At 49.5% G+C, this 26201-nt stretch overlaps 1 protein-coding gene across 17 annotated transcripts in view; it reads left to right on the forward strand.

Annotated features, from left to right (window-relative positions):
* Positions 1 to 18480: 18480 nt before the first annotated feature.
* Zmynd8 (zinc finger MYND-type containing 8) overlaps positions 18481 to 26201 on the forward strand; it is a 98496-nt gene continuing 90775 nt past the window's right edge. For 8 of the 17 annotated variants that reach the window (XM_041670805.1, XM_041670818.1, XM_041670819.1 and 5 more), the window contains exon 1: positions 18481 to 18529. In XM_041670805.1, coding sequence (XP_041526739.1) covers positions 18516 to 18529 — 14 coding nt within the window. In that variant the 5' untranslated portion in view covers positions 18481 to 18515. Of the gene's footprint in view, positions 18530 to 19584; positions 19758 to 22717; positions 23297 to 23767; positions 23859 to 24032; positions 24052 to 26053; positions 26122 to 26201 lie in introns of those variants that run through there. The other 9 variants (XM_041670804.1, XM_041670813.1, XM_041670811.1 and 6 more) reach the window with 7 other exon arrangements.

Consider the following 26201-nt stretch of genomic DNA (forward strand, 5'->3'; position numbering starts at 1 on the left):
TAGAAGGGAGGCTGGAGAGATGGCTCAGCAACTAAGAGCCCTGGCTGTTCTTCCAGAGGTCCTGAGATCAATTCCCAGCAACCACAGGGTGGCTCACAACCATCTGTAAAGAGATCTGGTGCCCTCTTCTGGCTTGTAGGCATAACATGCAGGCAGAACACAGTGTACATAATAAATAAACAAATCTTTAAAAGAAATGTAGAAAAGGGAGAAGCATTGAACATTGAGTTGGGGAGTTTTTTGGTTTGAGGTGGTGTAGGAGAAGGAGGTTTCTGGGACATGGGTTAAGGCCAGTCCTTCGAGGTTGGTGATTTGAAGAGTCCTGAATACAGAAGGAGCGAGCCTTGCAGCCATAGGCGCCAAGGAAAAGACTCTAGGCACAGGGAAGGGTACGAGCAAAGCTGTCATCTACACACCGGACACAGTATGGAAAGGATTCAGGTTAAGGCCAGAAAGTCAATAGGATGGTCCATCCTTTTGTGCCGGGTGTGGCTGTAGCAAACCCATGATCCCATGGCTTGAGAGATGGAGGCGGAAGCTTTAGGTCATCCTTGGCTACATAGGAAATTCAAGGCTAGCCTGAGTTACATGAGACCTCATCTTAAAAAGAAACAAAAAGCTGGAGGTTGTGGCCCAGTTAACTGAGGGCCAATAGGTCCTAGTACTGGGCCGTCCCCATCCCAGCCTAGTGCGCCCGCCAGAGAGCCTGCCTTTGAGTCTCAGCACACTGGCTGGAAATCCCATAAGGCTGGGAGTGGAAGCAGAAAGGTGAGTTCAAGGCCACCCTCCAGCCTCAACCAGTTCCTGGGTCACCAGGGCTAAGTGAGACCCTGTCTCAAAACAAACAAACAGGGAGATGACTGGATGGAGGGATGACTCCTATGTGGGCTGTTCTTGCAAAGGAACTGAGTTCTGTTTCCAGCGCCCACAGGCTACTTGGAACCACCTGTGACCCAGGCTCAGGGGATGAGGCCTCTTCCGGCCAGGCCCCTGTACTCACGAGCACATAATGCCCTCTCCAACACAAAATACTAATAAAAATAGTCTCCTAGAATCAACAAGGCAAACCTGGAGAGATGGCTCAGTGGGTAGGAGCACTTGCTGTTCTCCGAGTGTCCGACACGCAGCAGCCACATCAGAGGGCTCACAGCCACCTGCAACTCCAGGGGACTCGGTGGTGCCGGCTGTCATCCACACAGGTGGCATCCACAGACACAGAAATAAAAATAGATCTAAAAAAAATGTGATTGAAAATAAATGAAACAAGCAAGGCTCTGACTCGGGGCTTATAAAGTGGGTCTGGGAGACCTGTCGGGGGCTGGAGATCTCATCTGAACGGGATTCCATCTGCAAGGTGTCTACGGCTTCCTTAGGAGTTCCAGGACAGCCAAGAGCTGGGGACGTAGCTTGGTTTGGGGATGTGGCTCAGTTTGCAGACTGCTTGTCTAGCAGGTGCAAATTCTGGGTATTCATGCACTGGGCGCCATGGGGAGAGTGTCTGTGATTTCAGCACCGGAAGGAAGACGTGGGAGGATTGAAGTTCAAAGTCACGCTTGGCTAAGGCTGTCCTAAGTGAGTCTCCAAGTTCCATATCATGATGAGCTATGCAGTGAGACCCTGTTTCTTTTTTTTTTTTTTTTTTTTTTTTTGGTTTTTCGAGTCAGGGTTTCTCTGTGGTTTTGGAGCCTGTCCTGGAACTAGCTCTTTTTTTTTTTTTAAATATTTATTTTTATTTATTATGTATACAATATTCTGTCTGTGTGTATGTCTGTAGGCCAGAAGAGGGCACCAGACCTCATTCCAGATGGTTGTGAGCCACCATGTGGTTGCCGGGAATTGAACTCAGGACCTTTGGAAGAGCAGGCAATGCTCTTAACCACTGAGCCATCTCTCCAGCCCCCCTGGAACTAGCTCTTGTAGACCAGGCTGGTCTCGAACTCACAGAGATCCGCCTGCCTCTGCCTCCCGAGTGCTGGGATTAAAGGCGTGCGCCACCACCGCCCGGCGAGACCCTGTTTCAAAAACAAAGAGAGTAGGTCTTTAATCCCAGCATTCCGCTAAGGAGGCAGAAGTGAAGTCTGTGAGTTTGAGGCCAGCCTGGTCTATCTATGTGCTAAGTTCCAGGTCAGTCAGGGCTACGTAGTGAAACCTCAGTTACAACAAAACAAAACAACAAGGACAAGAACAATGGAGATAAAACAGAGTCAACACAGCTGAAGTAACCCTGAAAAAGTAGGCCAGGCTGAAGTCTGGCCTTGGGCTTCCCAGAGTCTTCGACCTTCATACCAAGAACTGACTATAACTTTCTGTGTACAATATCAGTAGCGGTGCAGTAATCTGATTGATTGCATCCAGTTGCTGGAAGGGACATTCTTCCTGGGGCTGGATGTAGCTTAGCTGGTCCAGTGCTTGCCTAGCATGTATGAAGCCATATAAATTGAGAATGGAGGGGGCTGGAGAGATAGCTCAGAGGTTAAGAGCATTGCCTCTCTTCCAAAGGTCCTGAGTTCAATTCCCAGCAACCACATGGTGGCTCACAACCATCTGTAATGGGGTCTGGTGCCCTCTTCTGGCCTGCAGGCATACACACAGACAGAATATTGTATACATAATAAACAAATAAACACTAAAAAAATAAAAATAAATTGAGAATGGAGGCAGGAGGCTCAGTTCAAGGTCATCCTTGGCTAACTGGCTACATAGCCTGGATGACATGAGACCCTGTCTCCAAAAAGAAAAGAAAAATTTATAGCTGGGCAGTGGTGGCACACGCCTTTAATCCCAGCACTTGGGAGACAGAGGCAGGTGGATCTCTGTGAGTTCGAGACCAGGCTGGTCTACAAGAACTAGTTCCAGGACAGGCTCCAAAGCCACAGAGAAACCCTGTCTCGAAAAACCAAAAAAAAAAAAAAAAAAAAAAAATTTATGTTGTTCTCTCTACAGGTGTACACCTCTCCCCAATGGGGCTGTTCCTTTCAGTAGACTGATTTTCTACTTTCCTTTTTGTTGTTGTTGTTGTTTTGAGATGGTCTTACGATACAGTCCTGACTGGCCTAAAACTTGCTTTGTAGGCTAGGGTGATGTTGACTTCATAGAGATTTGCCTCTGTCTCCCAAATCAAATACTGGAATTAGAGGTGTATACCACCTCGCCAATGATTTTCTATTTCTAGGTTTTTTTTTTTTTTTTTTTTTTTTTTTTTTTGAGACAGGGTCTCATGTAGTCCAGGCTGGTTTTAAACTTACTAGGTAGCAAAGGTTGATCTTAACCTCCTGATTCTTTGGTCTCCACCTCCTAAGTGCTGGAATGGCAGGCTGGATCACTATGCAGGGTCTGGGAGTGTGTGGTCAGTTTGGAATGTTGAGTCATTGCCTTCAGAATCCCCTTTAGACGCTCCTGCAGGCTAACTATTATCCTAGCAGTCCCTGGGAAGCCAAAGGGACTTTGTCCTTGGGTTGCTGTCTAACAGTGTCCTCCCAGACAGAACCATTTCATCCTGCAGGGAAGCTCCTTAAGCAAGAAGGTGAACAACTTGAGGAAGTTGCTAAAATTGAGTAGGTTCACTAGGCCCTACTAGAGTCATTAATGAAAGCTAATAAAAGCTGGCTCTCAGAGACATCTGCAAAGGACACCCTCCAGCCTGTGGAGCCACCTGCAGGCTGTGCAGTGTACTCCAGGTTCCTATCTCGATGAGCCGTCACCCATGCTGGGTGGACATCACCAAATAACGTGACTTTGAGTCATTTCTGCCCTTGTAAGTAACCCCAATAAAACCATTGATTCACCGAGTTGGATTCTGGTGGTACCCATATTTTGGTCTGTCATGGGCTGAGTAGACAAGGGTGTGATATCTTCCCCAGGAAAAGTCTTGTCACACAATTATACATACTATGCAGTCACATCTGGTATGGACTGGAGTGTCATCAGGAGAGACCCAGAGACTGTGCAGACACTATTTCTAGTCCTTCCAATGGAATGGTAAGTCCTCAGTTTTCCTCTTCTGTAAGATGAGTCCAGTAGGACTCAGGAAAAGTATCTAGGATATGCAGGAATACGAGCAGAAGGAGGCCTAACCCTCTTCTAAGTAGCTGGTGTATATTATCCCATTCAGCCAGAGTTTAGAGGGGACTGGACACTCTTGTCAGCAGAATGCTTCATCGCCAGGTAGGTTTGATGGGAGCAGAGAGGTACGGTGCTATAGCAAACATGGGTGTCCTGTCCCAACCATTCCTTTCTTCTGACATTCTGATTCCCTGATGATGTCAGGATGGCGGAGGCCTGAGCTGGGACCAGAGGCATTATGGGATGCCACTGATCCTGAGGCTGCTGAGCAGGAGGAAGGGACAAGGGGGCACCTTCAGACTCTGTCAGCTTTGGGCATTTCATCCACAGCAGCAGTCACTGCAATGATGGAAGGAACAGCCAGTTCCTGGGTGGCCCACATCCTCACACCTCTGGTTCCAGCTCTCCCTACATTCCCCATCTTGTTTTGCATATGGATAGATAGTAGCAGCTTCCTTTTGTCACAGAGGTGCCCCACCCCCAGCCTTGGCCTTCCCCCACACCCCAGCAGGACTCCCTGTGCTACTTTTGAATGGAAAGCAAGGATTTGGGGAATCCTGAAGTGCGTGCGTTGAGTCACTGTCGCTCTCCAGATGGCACTGCTTAGTTTGCAGGAGCTAGGTAGCCCAGGCTAACTTCTAACTTTCCTGGGTTACAGAGTAACTTCCCTCCTCCTACCGTGTGGTCCCAGAGGACCCGCTTGCATGGCAAGCGCTTATCCCCTGGGCTGACTTGCATGTGCCCATCGTGTTTTAAAAGAGCATACTATGTGCCAGGGAGATACAAAATTGAGTCAGACATTAAATGAGAAATCAGTTATAAGAATTTATGTGATTTTTTTTCCCCTTCGTTTTCCACATTTTATTTCACGTATATATGGTGTTTTGCCGGCTGTGTACCGCTGGTGCGCCTGGTCCCCATGGAGGTCAGCAGAGGGCGTTGGATCCCCTGGATCTGGAGTTACAGACAGACGTGAGGAGCCATGTGGGTGCTGGGACTTAAATCTCTTCTTTTTCCCTTCCTTTCTCATGAGGTACTGGGATGCACTGAGCTGTATCCCAGCCTAGAGCTTATTCTCAGATGTCAAACATCACTAAGTGTTCACTTATGTTACTCACAAACACTCCTGGACTGGGCTACATGAGCACTTTGAGACGAACTGACTTAATCCCGCCAGTGGTCGAGAGGCTCCTCTTGCCCCTAATTCACAAGCCCTGAGAAATTACTTACAGGAGAAGGATTTGAGTCCAGACAGCCCAGCTCCAGCGTCTTCCTGGTTGCCCTGTGCTCAGAGCTAGGCGCTTAAGTGGGAAAAGGGAATCTCGAAGGCCTCCTAAGGCAGGGGGAAGAATTTGAGACGGTCGCCTGAGAACAAAGGAAGACCTTTTAGGGGTTTTGGAGATGGGGGGTGGGGACAGGGAAGTGACCTGGTCAGAATCGAAATTTCAAAAGCTCCCAGTAGCTGGAGGGCGTGGGGGATGGGAAGAGTCAGGGCCTGGAGGCTGATGGGAGGCAGCTCCCTCCTATCCTGGAAACAGATAATTTGAGGTCCTAGGCTGGTGTTGATCTGCCCATGGAGCTACGCAGTCGAAGGAGCCAGGGGTGGAAGATGTCGGAAAGGTACGTGTCACAGGGCTGGGGTCGAAGGTCTTGGGGGCTTGCCAAACTGGACGGGTGGGATGTGGATGTATTTGGGAGGGGAACTGGATGGGACCGGCTCTGAGCTCGTCGTGGTTTCCATTCTGTTGTTGGCGTGTTTTTGATGTTGCTCGGTTCTGATGGCCTCCTGCAAGTGAGCTCAGGTCCTCTTCGCATAGGATTTGTTTCTTGAGGTTTTAGAGGTGGAATGGGCCTATTTTTCATTTTTCTTATAAATGTTTTTTTTCACATCCTGGTGCTGGGGATTGGAACTCAGGGCCTTGAGCACGCTGTGTGAGCGCTGCAATGCTGGGCACACTGCCTTCCTTTTGTAGGTAGATTAGTGTCTCTGTGCCTGCTGCCACCCACCTGTGACCTGAGATATTAGCGGTATCCACCTCGGAGGCCAGTTAGGAAGATGCATTTGCGAAATGCACATGAGTTAGCTCCAGCACTCAGAGGAATACTGTAGGCTTGAGCCCAGCTTGGGCTATACGTTAAAAAAGAAAAAAAAATAGTAACTAAAGATTGGTGAGATGGCTTAGTTGATAAAGGTGCTTGCTGCCAAACCTGCTAGCCTGAGTTCAAGCCCAGGGCTCCCATGGTAGGAGGAGAGCGCTGACTCCTGCAAATTGTCCTTTGACCTCCACGTGAGGGAGAGCACACACCGCAGACACACACACACACACACACACACACACACACACACACCGCATACCCACACACACAGACACAGACAGAAAAACACAACAAAAGAAAAAAATGTAAATAAAGAAGTGAATCAAGTGTGAAATTTCAACCCCTGGGAGGTTGAGGGAGAAGAATTATGGATTTAGACCAGCTTAGAATTAACGGTAAAAACAAAACAACAACCCATGACAGGTGTGGTAGCGGTACACACCTTTAATCCTAGGTGAGGCAGAGGCCAGCAGCTCTCCGTGAGTGTGAGACCAGCCTGGTCTACACAGAGAGTTCTAGGTCAGTCTGGGCTACATAGCGAGACCTTATTTTTTAAAAAAGTATCTGGTACATGGTGAGCCTAGTGAGGACAAGCTGTTCTCAAAGGGAAAGTGGATGTAGTGTTGTCATGACAACAGGCTGTTGCCTTGGGAAGAGGTAAAGCCCATACAAGTTGCCTCCGTACTGAGTAAGAGATACTAAGTAACCATAGTCAGTAACAGGAGGAGAGAACTTTTTTTTTTTCCCCTCTAGAGACTAGACAGGGTTTCTCTTTGTAGACTTTTTGTAGACTTTCTCAAACTTGGGTAGGCCAGGTTGGCCTTGAACTCATAGAGATTTCCCTTCCACTGCCTCCCCAGTGCTGGGATTAAACATCTGAGCCTGCCCTGTTGACAGGAGAACTCTCTCACTCTTTCTCTCTCTCTCTCTTTGGTTTTTCGAGACAAGGTTTTTCTGTAACTTTGGTGCCTGCCCTGGAACTACCTCTTGTAGATCAGGCTGGCCTCGAACTCACAGAGATCTACCTGTGCCTGCTTCTGCCTCCCGAGTGCTGGGATTAAAGGTGTTCACCACCACCGCCCGGCTGACCAGAGAACTCTTTTTTTTTTTTTTTAAAGCGGGGAATATTCTTCCAGATCTTTTATTTATTTATTTATTATGTATACAGAGCATTCCTTCCATGTATGCTTGCAGGCCAGAAGAGGGAACCAGACCCCATTACAGATGGTTGTGAGCCACCATATGGTTGCTGGGAATTGAACTCAGGACCTTTGGAAGAGCAGGCAATGCTCTTAACCTCTGAGCCATCTCTCCAGCCCCCCAGAGAACTCTTAAGAAAGATTTGCTTGTCTTTACTTGAATCAGCAGATCTGAAAACTCTTATTAGTGTGTGGGATATAGTAGTGAACTTGAATAACCAAGTTCCTGTCCCAGAAAACAAGCCCCACAGACAGTTTTAAAAGGTGCTAAATGCCAGGAAAGAAATGAAAATGTCAGCGAGGAGACCCTAGAGGGCCCCTGGAGGAGGTGGCCTTTGGTCCCGGATCTGAAGCAAAAGGAACAAAGGTTCTGATATGACGGGAGGTATTTTCAGGAGACAGTAGATCCACTTTGGGACCCTCCCCACAAAAGTTGATAGGGTGAGTGACGCTATCAAACGGGAGGCAGAGGAATATTTATTTGATGTACAAGAGATAATCTTGTATGGTTCACAGTCATCTCTAAGTCAGAAGGTGCCAGGGTTGACGTACGGGACAGATATTTTACATAGAAGAAGAAGCTGCCGTTCACAGGCAAATTATTTATTGATCAACTACGATGCCCCAGGCCTGTGCCAACACTGGGGACAAGGCCAACGGGAGACACAATTCTTTGTTTTTGTTCATGATTTCAAAATTGCAGAGAGAGAGAGAGAGAGAGAGAGAGAGAGAGAGAGAGAGAGAGAAACTCTAGGAGAGCACGCTGGGTCCTAGAAGGAAAGGCGCGCGGGGGGGGGGGGGGGTGGCTCAGAAATATGGGACCTGAGCTGTGGGAATGTGGTGGCGGTGCAGGGGGTGGGGGGTAGAGCAGGGTCTCAGGGCCTGAAGTGGGGAGGCTGAGAGCTGAGTAAGGTAGGAGGCAGGAAGTCGCTGGCTAACCTGAGCATGGGGGAGGTGCTGGCCAGCCAGAGCCTGGGGAAGGTGCTGGCCTGCTTGTTTGTTTGTTCTTTTAGAGACAGCCTTAATTATGTAGCTCAGGCTGACCTGGAATTCATTAGATAGACCAGGCTAGCCTTAAATTCACAGAGACCCACCTGCCACTGCCTTCTGAGTGCTGGAATTAAAGGTGAGCATGACCATGCCTGACAAGATTTATTTTTTTTTTTTTTTTTTTTTTTTTTTTTTTTTTATTTTTCGAGACAGGGTTTCTCCGTAGCTTTTGGTTCCTGTCCTGGAACTAGCTCTTGTAGACCAGGCTGGCCTCGAACTCACAGAGATCCGCCTGCCTCTGCCTCCCGAGTGCTGGGATTAAAGGCGTGCGCCACCACCGCCCGGCTGATTTATTTTATTTGAGACAGTGTCAACCATGAGGTTGGTCTGCTCTACTTGCTCTGTAACCCAGGCTAGCCTTAAACTCACAGATAAACGTGTAGCTCAGGCTGGCCTCAAACTTGTGATCCTCTTGCCTTTGCCTCTTTACAGGCATGCACTACCCCAACTGCCTTATGCCTTGCTTTATGTATTTGAGTGTTTGCCTGCATGTGTGTTTACACCACTGCTTGCCTGGTACCCATGGAGGCCAAAAGACAGTGTCAGATCTCCTGGAACTGGAATTACAGAAAGTTGTGAGCCACCACATGGGTGCTGAGAACCAAACGTGTATCTTCTGCCAGAGCATCCAGTGCTTTCCAAACACGGAGCCGCCTCTCCTGCCCATCCGGTAAATATTTTAGATGCTGTGAGCCATCTGTCTCTGCAGGTGCCTGGCCTCCTGTGGGCACACAACAGCAGCCACAAGCTATCACAGGTGAACACACCTGTTGCGGGCAGTCTCCTGCAGCCCAGAGTGGCCTTGAGCTCACGTACTCTCAGATCGAATTGATCTTTTCTCCAATTTTCTCTGAATGTAGGCGCCACAGGTGTGTGCCCACCATGCCGCCACACCTCACTCCGAGCCCTATTTCTTTTATTTATTTATTATGTATATAATATTCCATCTGTGTGTATGCCTGCAGGCCAGAAGAGGGTACCAGACTCCATTACAGATGGTTGTGAGCCACCATGTGGTTGCTGGGAATCGAACTCAAGACCTTTGGAAGAGCAGACAATGCTCTTAACCACTGAGCCATCTCTCCAGCCCCCCTATTTCTCTTTTGAGACAGGATTTGGCTATGTCGCTCAGGCTTGCCTCCTAAGTGAGGGGAAGCACAGGCCTGCATCCTCAAACCTGATTGATTAGGAAGTTTTGAGCAGACAGGCAACATGTCACCTTGTGGCTAGGATCCCCCATGGTTGCTGGCCAGGCTTCATTTGTGTGCTGACTCAGAGAACTGAAGCAGTGTCCCCCAGTTGCCTCTAGAGTAAGGGAGCACAGATTAGCAGGGTGTGGGGACAGGCGGCACTCCCCTGGTGCCTGCTGCAGCAATGGGGGTGGTGGAAAACAGGAGCCTAGGACTGCCTTGAAGGCTGAGGGTGAGAGAGCAGGGTTGATTGGGGAGAGATCCTGCCCCGGCATTGCTGCTGGGCAGGCAGGAGGATACTGGCTATGACTTGTTAGCTATCGGGTTCCAGGAATCAGGGACTTGGCAATATCGCACCTGCAAGGCCATGTGTTTCTCACCGTAGGTTTCTGGAACTAAGAAGGCTTCCAGGTGGGAGTCAGGTAGGAAAGGCTCTCAGGATTGGAGAGCTGGGTTTTGGTTCATCAGGAGGACCCGGAGAAGACAGGGGAATGCAGCCTGGTGTCTGTCTCTGGGAGCAGCAGGAAGATGAGGTCTGGAGTCAGAGGATGCGGGGGTCACTGAGGGCATCATCTTCACTGGAGCGGTAGAGTACTGCTGAGGGTTCTGTGAGAACAGCAACAGCAGTGACGATGCTGATGCTGGAACATCTCTGTGCTCGCTCGGAGTAGACAGATGTCCGCATCCTGTTATTTGTCTCGTCTTCCAGACAGCCCTATGGTACTTGTGATCCCAGATGAACCAGGGACATTATTTGGGATTCTGCAGCTGGCAGAAAGCACCAGAGCCAGGCTTAAGGAGGAGCTAAAGTCCTGTGTATACAGGTCCGTTGTTCTCTTCCTCCCTCCTCTCTTTCTTCCTTGGCAGGGTCTCTCATGGCCCAGGCTGGCCTTGAACTCACAGTGTAGCCAGGATGACTTTAAATTCCCGAGCCTCTGAATCCGTCTCCCAAATGCTGGGATTACAAGTATTTAGCACCATGTCTGGTTTCTGTAGTGCTGGGATTAGGTTCTCTGGGCCTGCTGGGCAAGCTCTGCAGTACTGAGCCCCATCCCCAGACTTTTTGTTTCTTCCATGGGATTTTCACTGGCACTAGAAACAGCGGTGGTGCAGACTGGATGTGGAGGGGAGTGGGGATGGGAAGCAAAGGATGTCTTGGGATACTTTATCTCAGTCAAGATGAACAGCTGACACAGTGATCAGGCCTCCAAGCAAGGCCCTCAGAACCTCACTTACTGGATGAGAGTTGATCTGCCAGGCTCACCCCCACCTCAGGAGGCTTTTGTGCCCATTTTCGGCGCCAGTGGCCCAGGCTTCTTGGAAACAGTGCGTCTAGAGAAGCCCCTTCCCCCATGTCATTCCTATCCTTGTCCCCTACTCCTCTTTCCAGTGGTCTGCCTCAATTTGACATTTTATCATGTGCGTGGATTTCTTTATTCCTTCATTGCCTCTTTGTTCAGCTGTTAGCTTCTTCCAAGCGGGATCAGCAGACACACAGCAGGCCTGGCACTAACAGGCTGGGGCACGCTGTGTCTATCTGTGGCTGCATGTAGACCAGCAAGCATGTCCTCCAGCCGGGGAGAGGTTAGCCCTGTGTGGTTGGAATCTTCTCTGGCTAGGAATGAAGTTATTGACGTGATTGTTTTGTTTATTTTTTTAAATTTTCTTTTTTCTTTTCCTTGAACTCAGAGATCCGTCTGCCTCTGCCTCCTGAGTGCTGGGATAAAAGACGTGCGCCACCACCGCCTGACTCCCATATCAAATTTTGAAATTATATTTTTACTTATAGTGTGTGTGTGCTATGACATACAAGCACAGATCAGAGGACAGTTTATAAGAGCCTGTTCTTGCTTGCTACCAAGTAGGTCCCTAGGAGTGAGCTCAGCTCATGGCTTGATGGCAGCTGACATTACCCACTGACCTACCTCACCAGCTTCCAGTAAATTAAAAAGACTGAAAAAAATCCATTTTATTACTTTTTTTTTTTTTTTTGATTTTTCGAGACAGGGTTTCTCTGTAGCTTTTGGTTCCTGTCCTGGAACTAGCTCTTGTAGACCAGGCTGGCCTCAAACTCACAGAGATCCGCCTGCCTCTGCCTCCCGAGTGCTGGGATTAAAGGTGTGCGCCACCACTGCCCGGCTTTATTATTTTTGTGTGACTGTGTGGGACCATACATGCCAAGGCTAGAGGCCAGAGGACAAATAAAATAAAAGTGTTGGTGTAGTTTTCTTCTACCATGTGGGTCCTAGGGATTAGTTTCAGGTTACTAGTCTTGGCAGCGAGCACCCTTAGGTGCTGAGCCATCTCTTGGGACATTCATATAGGGAAAGTCCCCCCCCCCCCCCCAAGATTCCATCCATCCATCCATCCATCCATCCATCCATCCAGCTAGGGTTTTCCAAGACAGGGTGGTCCTGGCTGTCTGGGAATTCATTCACTCTATAGACCAGGCTGGCCTCTGCCTCACTGACCCCCCCCCCTTCAAGTGCTGGGATTAAAGGATTGTGCCACCACCACGCGGCGAGATTTTATTATTTTTTTAAGTACGTGTGTGTGTGTGTGTGTGTGTGTATGTGCAGGCATGCATGTGTTCACGTAAATTGACGAGGACCGCTCCCATCATGTGATCCTGGAAACTGAACGCAGGTTGTCAGGCTTCCTGCAAAGACCTCATCTCCTGAGCCCTCTTGCTGGCCTGGAGGGAAATTCTGAGGCTAGGAAACTGGACGTGGGCTGCTTTGTGCCTTAGCCACAGTGGTCCATGGGAGGGTGCATTCAGGCTTCTAGGTGGGTTTTGTGAGGACTGCTCCCTGGGTAGATGAGGAAATCTAGGCAGGGAGAATTGTGGACCTTGGACGAGGTCCTGCAGCCCGGTGAGTGGAGCAGCTGGGATTCACAGCCGCCAGCCACACATTCAACCGCTGTGCCGCCCTTCTGTCTCTTGATGTGGGGAAGAAAGGAAAAGAGTGAAGGGTGCAGACAAACAGGGCCCTGGTTGAGCTGAGGGGTGGGGGTGGGGTGGGAGAGAGTCAGAACCTGAATGTTTATCTGCCCAGAAGCCTTTCTCTTGTATTTTTGCTGTGCTGAGGACAGACCCAGGGATTCTACCACTGAGCTAAATCCACAACCTTTTTTGCTATGATCTTGCTATGTAGCCTAGGCTGTCCTTGAACTCAGCCTCCCAAATGAAAAATTGAGACATGCTCTCCCACACCAGGATTTGGAGGAGTTCTTTCTGAAGCCAGAAGGAAGGAAGGAAGAGATGGACATGTTGGGGTCCAGAGGAGGAAACGGCTTAGTGTTTTGAGGTGGATTGGGGGAGCCAAGAGACGGGCTGAAGGGAGGAGGGACAGGGCAGAGCTGGAGACCAAGGGCAAAGGCCAGAGGAAGGGCGCCGGATTTGCTAGCAGGCAGAAAGAACAGATGGGCATGCCGAGTGGAGTGAGCCACGGAAGGAGGAAGGAGCTGGAACCAGAGATGGGAATGGTACCCAGCTGGTGAGGATGGCTGCTCAGTCAGTTGTGAGACGTGGCTTTTGCTCTTAGAGGGATGAGAATCAGGGAGGGAATCATGGCGTTTTGAGGAGGGACAGGGACTGGACAATAGTTGCTGGCACCCTGGGTGGTTATGTGGTGTGCATACATTCTCTGAATTTGCAAGGACTGGAGCAAAGGTTTTGGTAGGAGACTGGCAGGTGCCTCCTCATTCATTTATTCATCCATTTATTTATTTATTTGAGACAGGCTCTCTCTATGTAGCCTTGGCTGTCCTAGAACTTGCTATGCAGACCAATCTAGCCTCAAACTCACAGAGGTCCGTCTGCCAGCTTCTGCCTCCCTAATGCTGGAATTAAAAGTGTGCGTTACCACTCCTGGCCCTATTGTTTTGTTTGTGGTACTTGGGGATGGGATTTAGAGCTTTTTTTTTTTTTTATGCCTGTTATACCCCATGGGTAGATGATGGTTTATAGAGCTTTAATAATCTGGGGTTGTCACTAGGTTTGATTTGGGGCACCATGGGGAAGGATTCAGAGGCAGGTTTGAGCTCAGTGAAACCCCCACATCAGTATAGGACCCCAGCTTCAATCCTGCTGACGTTGAAGCCATTCTGTGCAGTGTAGGATGTGGTTCAGTGCCCCTGGACTCCCCCTATTAGATCCCTGGAGCATCTCCACCCTCAGCTCCTAGAAGCCACAATCCAGAACCTCTCCAGAGATTATTACCACATGGCCTTTGGGAGGCAAATGTTTTCCTCCATTGAAAACCGATGGTCTAGTGGGAAGGAGAGACAAACAGTAAAGCCACTGGGACGGCAGAAAAGCAGGTTTGGGTAACACCAAATCACCCTCCTTTGTCTGATCCTGCGCTGTTCACAGACACACACATACCACACTGTGCTGCTGACCATCTGCCTGATGGGGCACAGGCTGTTCAACCTACCACCTGCCCTTTGCCCCAACCCTTTGGATTCCTCTCGCCATCCCTCTAATTCTGCCAGTCCCTTCCAGAGAGAAGTAAAACCACACACATGCACGCACATACACGCACGCTCATGCACACACACATACTCCTCCGTCTGGGGCAGACATCTTGTCCAAGGGAGGGACGAGTCTTGGCTGCCTGTTTGTGGCTGTAACAGGCTGCTGTCAGTTTCATCCTTGAAGGTGAGCCTGCTGTCATTGTCCCCAAGGTTAGCTTCAGTTCTAATTGGTCAAAGAGAAACAACACAAAACTGAGGTATTTTAAACACCACCCCTGCCTCAGACCCCATCATTTCCCATAACAGACAAGAAGCCTGCTGCCTGCCTTCTTGCCCAAGGCAGATAAGTCCAGGGCGCCTGTTCCCTAGTCACTGCCTAAGCTATCTTGGGATGCAGCTTGCACGGGCCGCTCCTCCTCCTGCTGCCTGGCTGCTGGCCAGAGGCTTTGAGAACATCTCAGCGAGGCCTGGCCTCTGCTAAGTGAGGCGCTGGAGAGGGAGGGAAGGTGGACCAGCCAGCCCTTCCCCTCCTCCAAGGCTAGCTGTCTTGACACCACATGGCTTCCCAGAAGCCGGATTCTGACCTTGTAAGCGCAGCGGCACTGAGCTACGTGCACAAGCTTCTTTCTAGTTGTGTTCTGAGACAAGGTCTGTCTAAGTCACCCAGCCGGCCCTCCATGATGCTCAAGGCTGCTTCCAGACTTTTCATCCTTCTAATTCAGCCCCTCACTCCACCCAGGAGCTGGGATTACAGGCCTGCACCACCAGGCTTAGTGAAAGAGACAGGCTTTAATATCGTCTTATTAGCTCATTACTTATTAATATCACCGAGGAGCGAGCTTGTCTAGGCCTCTGCTGGCTTTTCGATGCAGAAGTGTGACGGTTGTTGATTTTCCCCCTTCCCTTGCATTGTTGTGGACTCCCAACCTCAGCACCAAGTGCACTCTGGGTCTCTCACACTTGCCGGCGGGGTGTGTGTGTGTGTGTGTGTGTGTGTGTGTCCACAGGCCCTCTTTTTTTTTTTTTTAACTGTATCTCTGGTTTCTCCTCACTGGCTGTCAGCAGCCAGCTCTTCTTCAGTTGTGACAGCCCAGAAGTCTCCAGTTGTCACCTAGGTTGGGAGACAAAATTGCGTCCGTCAGAATGCACAGACTTTAAGAACTAAAGAAGCCCATTCGAGGTGGCAATCTAGCAGGAGGATTGTACGGGAAAGGGGGCTTGGCCTTGCCCTGGGCCTCAGCTGTAATGGGCGGTTGCATCCGTTCAGTTCAGTGGCTCCCACCTCTGTTGCTCAGAATTCAAAGCCCACTTAAGGGCGCTCTCTCACTCTTTTTAATTTATTTTTATTTCATGTGCATTGGTGTGTTGCCTATGTGTGTGTCTGTGTGAGGGTGTCAGATCCCCTGGAACTGGAGGTACAGATTGTTTGTTGTGAGCTGTCCTCCGGAAGAGCAGCCCATGCTCTCAGCTGCTAGAGAAAGGAAAAGGGCCCGCCATTGCAGCCTCAGTTCAGCCTCACTTCCATGTCTTTTTCCAGAGGCCGAAGTAATCCAGGGCTACTCTTGGGTTGGAAGTCAAAAAGAGGCACCTGCTAGCTGTGTGACCCTAGCTGCACGTGGCTTCTCTGGGCCCAGTTCAAGCTCTGTAGCCAATCCTTGCCCTGACGTGGCAGCCCAGCAGAGAGGCCTTCAGAAGTGTTTTCTGTTCCTTTCAGCCGCTTTCCATCTAGCCCCAGATCAGCCTTGGCGGGTGGGCGGGTCTCAGGTCCTCCTCAATCTGTGTCCTTCCCAGAGTCCTGTCTGCAACCTACCTTTGCCTCCAGCCCAGTTACATTTCCCAGATAACCTCAGCCAAGCCTGAATGGCAGCCGCGTTCCTCAAACAAAGCTCTCCCAGTAGGTCGCCAGCAGGCGTCAGCTTCCTGCTCTTTACCCCAGAAAACAGTTCAAGTGATCAGATGCAGGGAGAGAGGGAGGGATACAGAAGGGAGAGGGTGTGTGTGTGTGTGCTGCAATTACTTATGCACCAAGCTCTAACCCAGGGTATCCATGAACACTCCGCTGCGTGTGTATTTCCTTCTCCAGTTGTGAAGTTAGGAGCCCATGAGCTCTGTCAGTAGCCCCGTTGGTGTTTATTTCCCTAAAGCAATATTTCATGTGAGCAGTGGTGGAGGCTGCGGCCACATGAATGGGAGGGAGAGGAGAATGTGCCCGGATTAGGCCTCTGGTTCCCCAATTTGGTCCCAGTCAGGGTTCCCTCCCCAGTCAGAGCTGACTCCTCCCTCGGGGTGAGGCCTGGCCTGTTGTCCTGAGTGCCTTTGTCAGGCCTCGTGGCTTTGGAGATGTCTTCTCTGAGTCTTGGCCTCAGCCTGTTAAAACAACAAAATCCTATCTTGTTTCCAAAGCCAGGGCTCTTTCCTGCAGTAGTGTGTTTAGATTCCTGGCTGGGTCTGGATCCTGATAGCAGATCCGCAGCCAGGGAGAAGGCATGCCGGCCTGCTGGGCATCTGTTGTCCTTGGGGGGCAGGGAGAGCAAGCGAACAGCTCCACTCTTATTTGAGGAATGGTGGGGGGCAGGAACGAGTCCTAATTTCAGTTGCCTAGGGGAGATTTTATTGCTTCCTGGGTCCGCCTCCTGGTGTCTGGCTGAACCAACTCCAGCCCCTAAAGAAAGGTGTTTATTTAGCTTCTGTTTTTTTTTAAATATTTTGTTAATTAAGGACGTTGTTTAAAAAATAACTAAAGAATAGGAGAGAGGCTTGGTCAGTCTAAGACTCTTCTCTTTGCCTTTTCTACAAACGCACCTTTTAGAAGAAACAGACGTTGGCCTCCCACCCGGCACTACTGAAAGGAGCAGAATTATAAGCAGGGCTGAGAAACTAGTTAATATTTTACTGGGGAGTAGAGCCAGGGATTCGGGGGGTGGGGGGAATTGCCAAGTGTGAGGCTGTGTGTGAAATCGCCTTTCCATCTGCCTTAGGGGACGAGAAGAAGCAGTTCTCTGTGGAAATAAATTGAAGCAAGAACCCTTATGAAGCCCAGGGGATTTGTCTGCCCACCAAACAGGGCCCAGTTCCCCCCCAGAACACACATACAGGGGCGATTGTGGCAGAAAGGGCTAACCTGTGGGTGTGCAGGCCTGACTATAATGGACGTTCTTGTTTCCTGGCCGGGTTTGACATCTTTCTCTGTCCCTCTGGATTTAAATGGCTTCTCAGACACTGCCTGTATGCCCTGGATTCAGAAGGTCCACGCCTCCTTGGGAAGCAGAGGCGAGACAGCAGTTAGTGCTCTCTCTCTCTCTCTCTCTCTCTCTCTCTGCATCTGCCCGGAGAGCTGCAGCTGGTATTTTTCCACAGGTCTTTTCTGCAATCTCAGGGCCTAGTTTTTCCCAGCGAGGCCCAGAGTCCGAGAGAGGGTTAACAGGCAGGAAGCTGAAGGCATCACATACTAATACGGAAGTCAGATTTTTGTTTAACTGACAGGTTTAGCAGGCCTCATCGGTGGGGGAGGGAGCTGGGAAGGGAGGTCTGTAGTTGGAGGCATGTGGCTTGCTAGCAACGCATTTGGCTTTTCTTAGGGTAAGCTTGGGGAGGGTTCCCCCACTTGCCATCTTGACAGAGAAGACCCTCTTGGTTTTTCTTTGAGGACCGCCAGGAGGTGGTGAGAGGTTGTAGACTCCCAGCCTTGCAAATGGCTCTGTGGGCCTGCTTTCTCCAACAGGCACTTTGACCATGACTAGGCAAACTTGACCACTCCTCCCCACAGCAGCGGCTCCTCAGCTTTCAGGAACCTGGCTGCCCCTTGCTGATTTGTTGGGGGCCTCCCTTGGGCGCCTGTTTCCCCTCCCCAGCCTCTCAGAGGCCTGCATCTGGCCTTGCCCCTCTTGCTCCTGTCTCCCTGGGGCTTTCCAGCCCTCAGCTCGACTTTCTCCTTTGAGACCCTCTCAAGCTGGCTTGTTCTAGAAAACGGCCCGCTTAGCTCCTTAGAAAAGGACTTCTGTGTGGGGGCAGGTGTGGCTGAGCCCTCCAGCCCACCCCAAAAGGGCTCTTCCCAGTGGCATCCTGGCCTCAGGCTTCGCTGGAGCAGGTCAGGCTGGCTGCGCAGGTTTGCCAGGACCGGGAAATCTCGCCAGGGTGTGGGAGAAGTGCGTGCGGGGGCCCCTTTCCCAAGTTTTTCTTCCTGCAAAAGGCCTAGCTTGGCCTGTCTTTTTCTATGCACAGGATGGCTCTTGCTCACCCGAGCCTCACAAAGATAATCGCTCAGGAAGTGTTTCAGCCAATCCGCGGCGGCTTTACACTCCGATTTGCCGGGGCAGCCAATCGGGGATGAGCTTTTATTAGGCGGCCAGATCATCAGCCGAAGTGCCAAACCCTTTTTCTGTGAGAACTAGGAGCCTGTCCTCCATGTTTTATAAGTATTGACATTACACAGTTAACAATGCATCCACAGAGGTAAGCTCGCCTTTTTAACCATCTTTTCCCCCCTCCCTCTGAGCCATGCGACTTGTGGACTAGCAGTGTGATTTCTCTGTAGTCTGGCTGGGCCACACTCACCCCCCCAGAGCACTTAGGCTAACTTGGGACTGTTTAGAGAGATTTTTTTTTTCCTTTCTTGGGTCACATGGCTAAGTAGCCATTAGCCACAGCTTGATTTTACAGGCTGGTGAGGGCCTGGGACACTTTACTCTGTCCAGGACATAGAATTTCTGGAATACTTTGAAGCTAGATCCTGGTGTGCCAAAAGAGTAGCTATTATTTTATTTCCCCTTCTTTTTTTTTCCCCCTCTCCCTTCCTCTCCCTCTCTCCCTCTCTGAACAGTCCCCCCCACCCCCACCCCTGCACTATTGTCTGCTCTGTCACAGGCCTGCTGGGGGAAGAAAATGGAAGGTAAGCCCGAAGGTCCTCTCCCAGCCCTGCTCAGGACTGCGTGTGGCAGATAGCAGAACTAGCAAGCCTGCTTCTCCAGAGAGGTTCTGGGAAAGGCTGGGCTAAGTTCTGGCAAGAGAGGATGTGTGTTTGTTTGCAACAGAACCCAGGCCTGAGCAAGAACTGCGCTCAGGGAGCCAGGCTGGCTCCTGGGCCTAGGTGGGTGGTGGCGTGTGGACGCTCCTCTTCCTCCACTGTGTTTCACACTTAACAACGACATTGTTCAGTCTTTTTTTTTTTTTCCTGACTTAGCTTTGGTACAGAGTGTTCTTCAAGTCAGCCTACAGCCAGCAAATGGTTCTCAGAGTGTTTTCTAGCCTCTGAGGGAGTTTTGGGAGTAGGGTTGGTGCCTGGGGGGTGGGGTGGGAGTGGGGAATGGGGAGAGATTTTTGAATAAAATCCTGCAGGAAAAATAAACCTGGGAGGACTCTGACTCCTTTAGCTTTCTACTCTTGCATGATTTTCCATGGGCTAATGTTTCTTTTATCCTTGTTTTCTTGCCCCTCTTTTTTTTTTTTTTAACCATTATATCATCTTCTGGCCTCTGTTATACAGTGTAGAGGACATACCTGAGGCTCATGACAGCATCTCATATCCAGTTGCAGGGCTGTGGTAGTGGTGGTGGTGTGCGTTTTTAATAATACCATGTAACTGTTTACAAAAAAATTTTCCTTTTTGGTCAAGTCCCAAACCTGCCAGCTCGTTCTCTCTTCCTAACTGGAAAAGTGGGACGGTTGCTTGAACGTATGTTGGGTAAGTAAAGCAATCCATCTCCTCTGGCCGTGTAGCAAGAGTTCGGTGAACATTTGGGGTCTGTTGTAATGTGGGGGAGGTGGCTTCTAAAGAGTGCCTTGAGTTGAGGTGATGGCTTAAGTCCACTGTTGTTCCTGCTAATCTGCAGTTAGGGCTGCAGGTCTCACTTCCTGTTTACCCTCAGCTGGGGAGGAATTGCTGGGTTCCTTGTGACTGGCAGCTAGACCTGGAATTGTGTCTGGCTCTTCTGAACTCTGGGTAGGTGGCCTGCTTGTGAGGTGTGGACAAAACTGTTTGTTCTTAGGGGTTCCAGAGCCCCCCACCCCCCCGGGGGTATGTGCCTGAGTGTGCCTTGTGTTGCCATATGTAACTTACGGTGTTTACATCTAGTACAGAATCCTCTCCATTCCCAAACTAGGTTTGGTTTAGGACTCACTGACCACCAGTTTTAGCCCCCACCCCCTCCCCGCCCAAGCGTGCTCCACACTTCTCAGTGCATGCTGGCTTTTCATTCGCCCTAATTCTAAGGGTGCAGTTAGAATCTTAAAGTGACAAAAGTCCACTTTTCTCTTAGCATGTATCTCCAGGGTCTGCCTGGAAGCTCACAACACTTAGTTCCAGCTTTGAGATCCATGCACCCTGCATGGAAGTGCGGCCCCAGTGTGCAGTGGTGGTCTCAGAGCAACTTCGCAGGGCACTAATCTTTCTCTTTCAGTGTTCAAGCAACTCACCCTTTGACATCAGTTGGGAAAGGTTCATTTAGTAAAGAGATCGGGACGAAATTAGGAACTGGGCAGTCTGTGTGAGGCAGGCCAGCGTCTCTGAAGCAAAAAGACAGATGGGGTGTAATGTTCTGACCGGTGCCACTGGCCCACACAAGTTCTGCTACTCCCTTCTTATCTCGGTGCTGTAAATGGAAATTACAACCTGAGGTTCTTGTGGCCTTCCCTAGAACCAGTGGCTAATCAGAAGCCTTCTGGTTTGCCTCTTTCAGTATTTGCATAACTTGTCAGGCTGGAAGGAAACTTGAGGGCAAAGCAATTGTCCTCCGAAAGCTTGCATTCAAATGGCTCCCACAGGTTTGGAAAGCCAGGGTCTGTTTGTGAATGTGAACCCCAGCCAATTTCCTAACCCTGGCTCAAGCTGCCCAATTTTCCTCATGGCCACCACCATGCCCGGGTTGGTAAAAAGTTAATTGCTTTCGAAGTAGCATTCTTTTCCAGTTACTAAAGGGAGAATAAAAAAAAAATTACTGCATTGCAGTTGGACTCTGGGACCTCAGTGCTGGCTCACAGACTAGCCCAATGGGGTTCCTTTTTTCCCCTGCACTCTTAAACCAATAGATTTTGGGAAAAGGTTAAAGATTGACAATTGCAGTGGCCTGAGTATAGGAGTTCTGGAAATTTCTACTTTTTTTGTTCCTTTTAGGAAAGCAGGTGGCCAAGCTGAAGAGATCCTCCATTCCATCCCTAGGATTCCCCATCCCCCACCTTGCTTCTCATCAAGGTGGAAGGTTCAACACTTGTGCAAATTGCAGAGGGAAAACAGACTTGAGGGGCTGCTTTCCCTTCCCTTCTGCCTCCTTGGTCCCCAAAGAGGATTTACAGCTGCAGGGAGCAAATACAGACACTGGAGCTTTTGATCTCTCTCTTTCTCTCCCCCCCTCCATCTTTCCTTCTCTGCCCCTCTTTCTCTGTCTCTCGCTCTCTCTCTCCCTCTGCCTCCCTCCCTCCCCTCTCTCCCCTCCCTTCGCCCCTTTAAGACCTTCCAGGATGGGTACACCATTCTGCTTCGGGAGATGAAGTGGCATTCACGTGGGGGGAGGGGAGTAACTGCTTTTATTAGCTCCAGAAAATGGCCAGTGCTGACTCTTAACTAGGAATTAATTACATATAATCACTCAGTAAACTTTCTTCAGGGTTTCTTCTAATTGTAGAGCCAAGAACATTGCAGAAGTCTAGTGACTTTTATAATCAACGCTCAAAATGATTTGAGTTAGAAAGAAAGCAAGAGGTCCCTTGGATTATAAAGTAGGGGTGAAAACAATAGCTCTCCCCCTTTCTTTCAGAGAGCCAGTGCATCAGGTCTTAAAGAAAAGGTTGAATGTGGGGGGGGGGTGTCATAGAAGACTGGGTGCTGGTGACCCACAGGCAAGGTATGTTTGTTTGGAAAGTCCAATTTAGTCAAATGTGTGATCTTTTTTGTATCTGTTTGCTTTCTTTTTCCTCCTGGCTCCTCTAGCCGAGGCACTCGTTGCTAGCTCCTAGATCCCTTTGCCTTTGGTTGACCCTGAGAAGACACATTCAAGGGGCCCAGCCCCAAGGCTGAGAAGTAAAAGGCAGTAGTGGGGTTTAGAAGCCTTCACGGTTTTTCTTCAAATGCAAAAAGCAAGTCAGGAGTCACCCTTGGCCTCAGGTTGCTGGGCTCTGCTTGCCCTTCCCCCCTCGGTTCTGTTTTCCTTACAGACAAACAGGGAGGCCCTGCCAGCTCAGCAGCCTGCCTGCTGCCAGGCCGGCCCTTCCTACCCGGATCTCCTACCTGCAGACCGGCTCCCAGCCAGCGGCCCGGCCTCGCCCGGCTCAGCCACAGGCATAGTGCCCTCCTTTCTCCCTAGGAGCTGAAAAACTGTCACCTTGAAACTCCCTGCTCCCAGCGTTGGAGGAATCCTGTAGCTCTTAGACCTTAGCAGTCAATGACATTGGCCACCATGACGCTATTATTAATAGTTCGGCCTGTGAAGGGGGCTTTGCAAAAATGCATTGCTACCTCCCAGGCCCCGTGGGGGGAGGTGGACGGAAGCCTCATTTGTGAGAGTCGTCTTCTGTGGACTAGGGTTCCTCCTTTGTAGACCCGAGGGGTCTGTCTTTGGTGATCCCTGTTAACAGGGGTGGCTGCTGTATTTGGTGGCAGTTTTTAGGCTCACCATCATTCTGAATTTTCAGCTTGGCCTCAGACAGAAGTGCAGCCCTGTCGCTCTGTGTCTCCTATGCCTGCTGTTTTACCTGGAGAGAAGGGATGTCGAGCTGTGCTGCTCTGGACTCGGAAGGGCACGAGCTTCCTCCCCTGCAGCTTGCTCTCTAGGACAGATCTGCGCGCGGAGACACCTGTCTGTCTCCACATTATGCCAGGGGGCTGCATAATTCCTAACCTTCCACCCACCTCAGTGCAGGGAAAGGGGGCCCCAGCACAGTCTCCCGAGGAAGGCTGAGCGCCTGAAAGGGAAGGCTGGCTTTTCCTTAGGAACCTGTGACTTCACTAACTCCTGCCACTGACTGCAGTTTGTTGTTTTTTTTCCCTTTTTCTTTTTTTTTTTTTATTCTTCTTCAAACGCTGGATTGTTGGTGTCCTTTGGTGGAGCGTTTTCTAGTTCTGATGTTTATGAAGGCAGCTTTGGAACTAGCAGGGCTCCTTAAACATGAGCTCAGCTATTGAACAAACTGCTACCATTTTAGCTCCAATACAGGAATGAGGCACTGTTGCCAGCCGCCATTTTAAGAATCCTGCATAAATAGCTTAGCTCCGATGACTGCCCGTTTTAGGTGAGTGATTATAGAAAGCGCTTTGCTAACCGTCCCCCCTCCCCCAATTAAAGAAAATTATTTGCAGATTCAGAGGGGCATGCCTGCTTTTGTTTTGCTTTTGTTCCCCCCCCTTTACATTTTGACTGTTGTGACATGGAGGAGGAGGATGCTGTGCCTTGGGTATTAAGTATTTCTTACAGCCTGGACCCTTTTGGTATTTTTGAATGAAAGTAAAACCTGGGAGAAGCGCTTGGGAATGATGCATGATTCCTGAATTGCTGTGTGATCTTCTGACTGGGGCAGCAAGGTCTTCTTGTGCATGCTGGTTATGTGTTCTAGCTGGGTTACAGATTGTTGTAAAAGTCAAAGTATTAAGGGCACTTGGGAAAAGGAGGATCTGCCTATTGTATATCCATCCAGGCTTCCCCCTCACCCCCTGTCAAATAGATAGGCTTTTTCTTCTCTCTCTCTCCTTGGGAAGTGTTGAAGGGGTGAGATGCCTGGGAATTACGGATCAGCCCTGAGTCCTCAGAATTAATAATCAGAAGGTCTAAGGCTTCCTGCATGGACAAGAGTGCGGGTACAACTTTTAATTGCTCCTTTCCTCCCGGTGCATGTAGCTTTAGAAGGAAGACCGGATTTCTTGCTCAGAGAATGAGTATGGGGGAGTCTTATTTTTTTTGGGAAGGGAAAAGGAGATGGAGTTGATTGTGTCTGCAGGTGCTGTATCTTCTTTCCGTAGCAGTTTGTGGATCCACCAGTGAGTGACTTGGGTAAATATGAACCTAAGTGCCGATGGTCGCCTGTATACAGTGTATGCAACTAGTTGATACATTTTTTTCTCTGTTTGCTTATTGTAACCCTGTTCTTTATGCATCCATTCACCCCATCAGACCTTTACAAAAATAGAATTGTCAATTTCTAAGCAGGACTTGTTCCTTTGTTGATTGAAATGATCAGCAGGGTTGTTGGGTTCTAGCAGCCGAGGAAGAGGGGGGGGGGGGGCTGTGCATGCTAGGACTTTTAACGTGTTAATAGCAAAAGTTCAAAGTATTTTCTCCCGTTGCAGTTTTCTCTCTAAAGATTGTTATTTGGCTACCCGCCCCCCACTTCCACCCCACAATCTCCAAACAGCTCTTAAACTAAATTGCCCAGGATCAGTGGGGGCATTTAGAAAGGTATCAATCTTTTCTCATCAGCTCTTGTGATATGATCCCCTTAGTGCTTAACATTGAACAAGAAAAACAAAACGGAAAGATAAGAAACCGAAGATTGTAGGTGAAAGGAAGTCCCTTGCATGTGGCTATTCTAAATGACTAATTTTGTATTTTATTCAAAATGACTAATTTTGTTTTTTTGGTCTATGCTTTTGTAAATGGAGTGTTTTTGTTTGTTTGTTTTTCCTCTCAAATTCACAGGTACTGCCATGTCAATTTAGTCAAATACAAGTTGTGCACTTGTGCAAGTGTGCATGTGTGTGTGCATGCGCGCGCATGTTCTTGCACAGATGGGGGTTGCCACTGACTGAAGGGAAGGTTTGCTGTTTTGTAAAAAGGATGGTTTTCTTCAATTGTGCTGGAAATCCTAGGCTCAAAACTGGTGATGCTGTAGCTAAAGTCAGGTGACTATGGCGATCACCCCCAGCTTACCCCCCACTTCTGTTTCAGAATTGATTATCCTAAACTCAGCAGCAAACAGCCACTCCGAGAAACTACTTTGCATTTTCTTAGCTTCTCAGCCGCATTCCCGCCTGAAGTATTCAGCCCTTCTGGGCTCTTACAAGCCACATAATTGTTCTCTCCAGAGCAGGCCTCCCGCCTTGATCAATACACCTTTCAATGTTCCCATCATGATAGAAATCCTTCAAGGGGGTTTTGTTGTGGGGTGGGGTGGGGGCTCTCTGTGAGTCGTAATTATTTCTCCCCCTCCCCCGTACGTTTTAGTTGGAGCACAGACTAGCACTATTCCCACCCCTCAGAATATGGGTGGGATCTGTTTTAAATGCTTCATGCTGGAGAGGGGGGCAGAATTCTAGTTGCTTTGAAAGACCAAGGTTTAAGGTTGTCCTTTTGGAGTTAACCATCTACCCCATCTCTGCTGGCTGCAGGAATCACTCCTCCAGCCGCACCTGGGGCAGATACTCAGCATTCCAGGCAGGGTTTCTGAGTTGGGTTTGCTTTTCCCTGGAAGCTGGAGTAGAAACTGTACCTTCCACTGTCCCCTGTATTGTTTCGCCTTGGTGACGTGCTCAGGTCTGGCAGGCTGGTTTCTTTGGCGGAGGATCACCTGTGACAACGTGTCAGTATTTCTTTGGTGGTTTTGTCGTTGGTCTTTTCTACAGATGCCGACTAAATGTCATTGTTACCAAGACTCCATATCACAGTGCAAAGTGTGTTGTGTTAATGTTTAAATTCAAACCTAAACTATCTCCCTCTCTTTTCTCTCTCGGGACTAGTTAAAGTGGAGGACTCTCAGCTCTTGTCACGAGCCTTCTTTTCTCTTTCTGCCTAATTCCTGTTTTGAATTCTGCCCTCCCAACACACCTGGAGCTCTCCCAAACACGACTCCATCTTTCCCTGAGCTTCCAGGCCTGAGGCTGCCTTTTGGAGCCGTCCTTCGCCTTGTCACTCAGACAGAGCACAGGACACAGACAGGACGGTCTTCTCTGCTCTCTTCCTGTCTGGCCTTCGAGTCTTCCCAATGGAAAATTCCAGCCACATCAGTTGGTGATGCATCCGTTTCTTCTTACTGAGCCATGATTGCATAGCTTCTCATAGAAGTGGCATCCGGAAATGCCTGGAACGTTCTAGCACACCTATAAGAGCAAATCTGCATTTCCTTCGGTTTGGCTTTTGAAGTATTAGGGGCTTGGAGGGGGGAGGGGTTAGAGATGACAGGGCCTGCTCTTGTCTAACCTGTGTTC

This window comes from Microtus oregoni, unplaced genomic scaffold, assembly GCF_018167655.1.
Source record: "Microtus oregoni isolate MIOR12 unplaced genomic scaffold, Mior012 000020F_ref0000438, whole genome shotgun sequence".
Lineage (NCBI taxonomy): Eukaryota > Metazoa > Chordata > Mammalia > Rodentia > Cricetidae > Microtus > Microtus oregoni.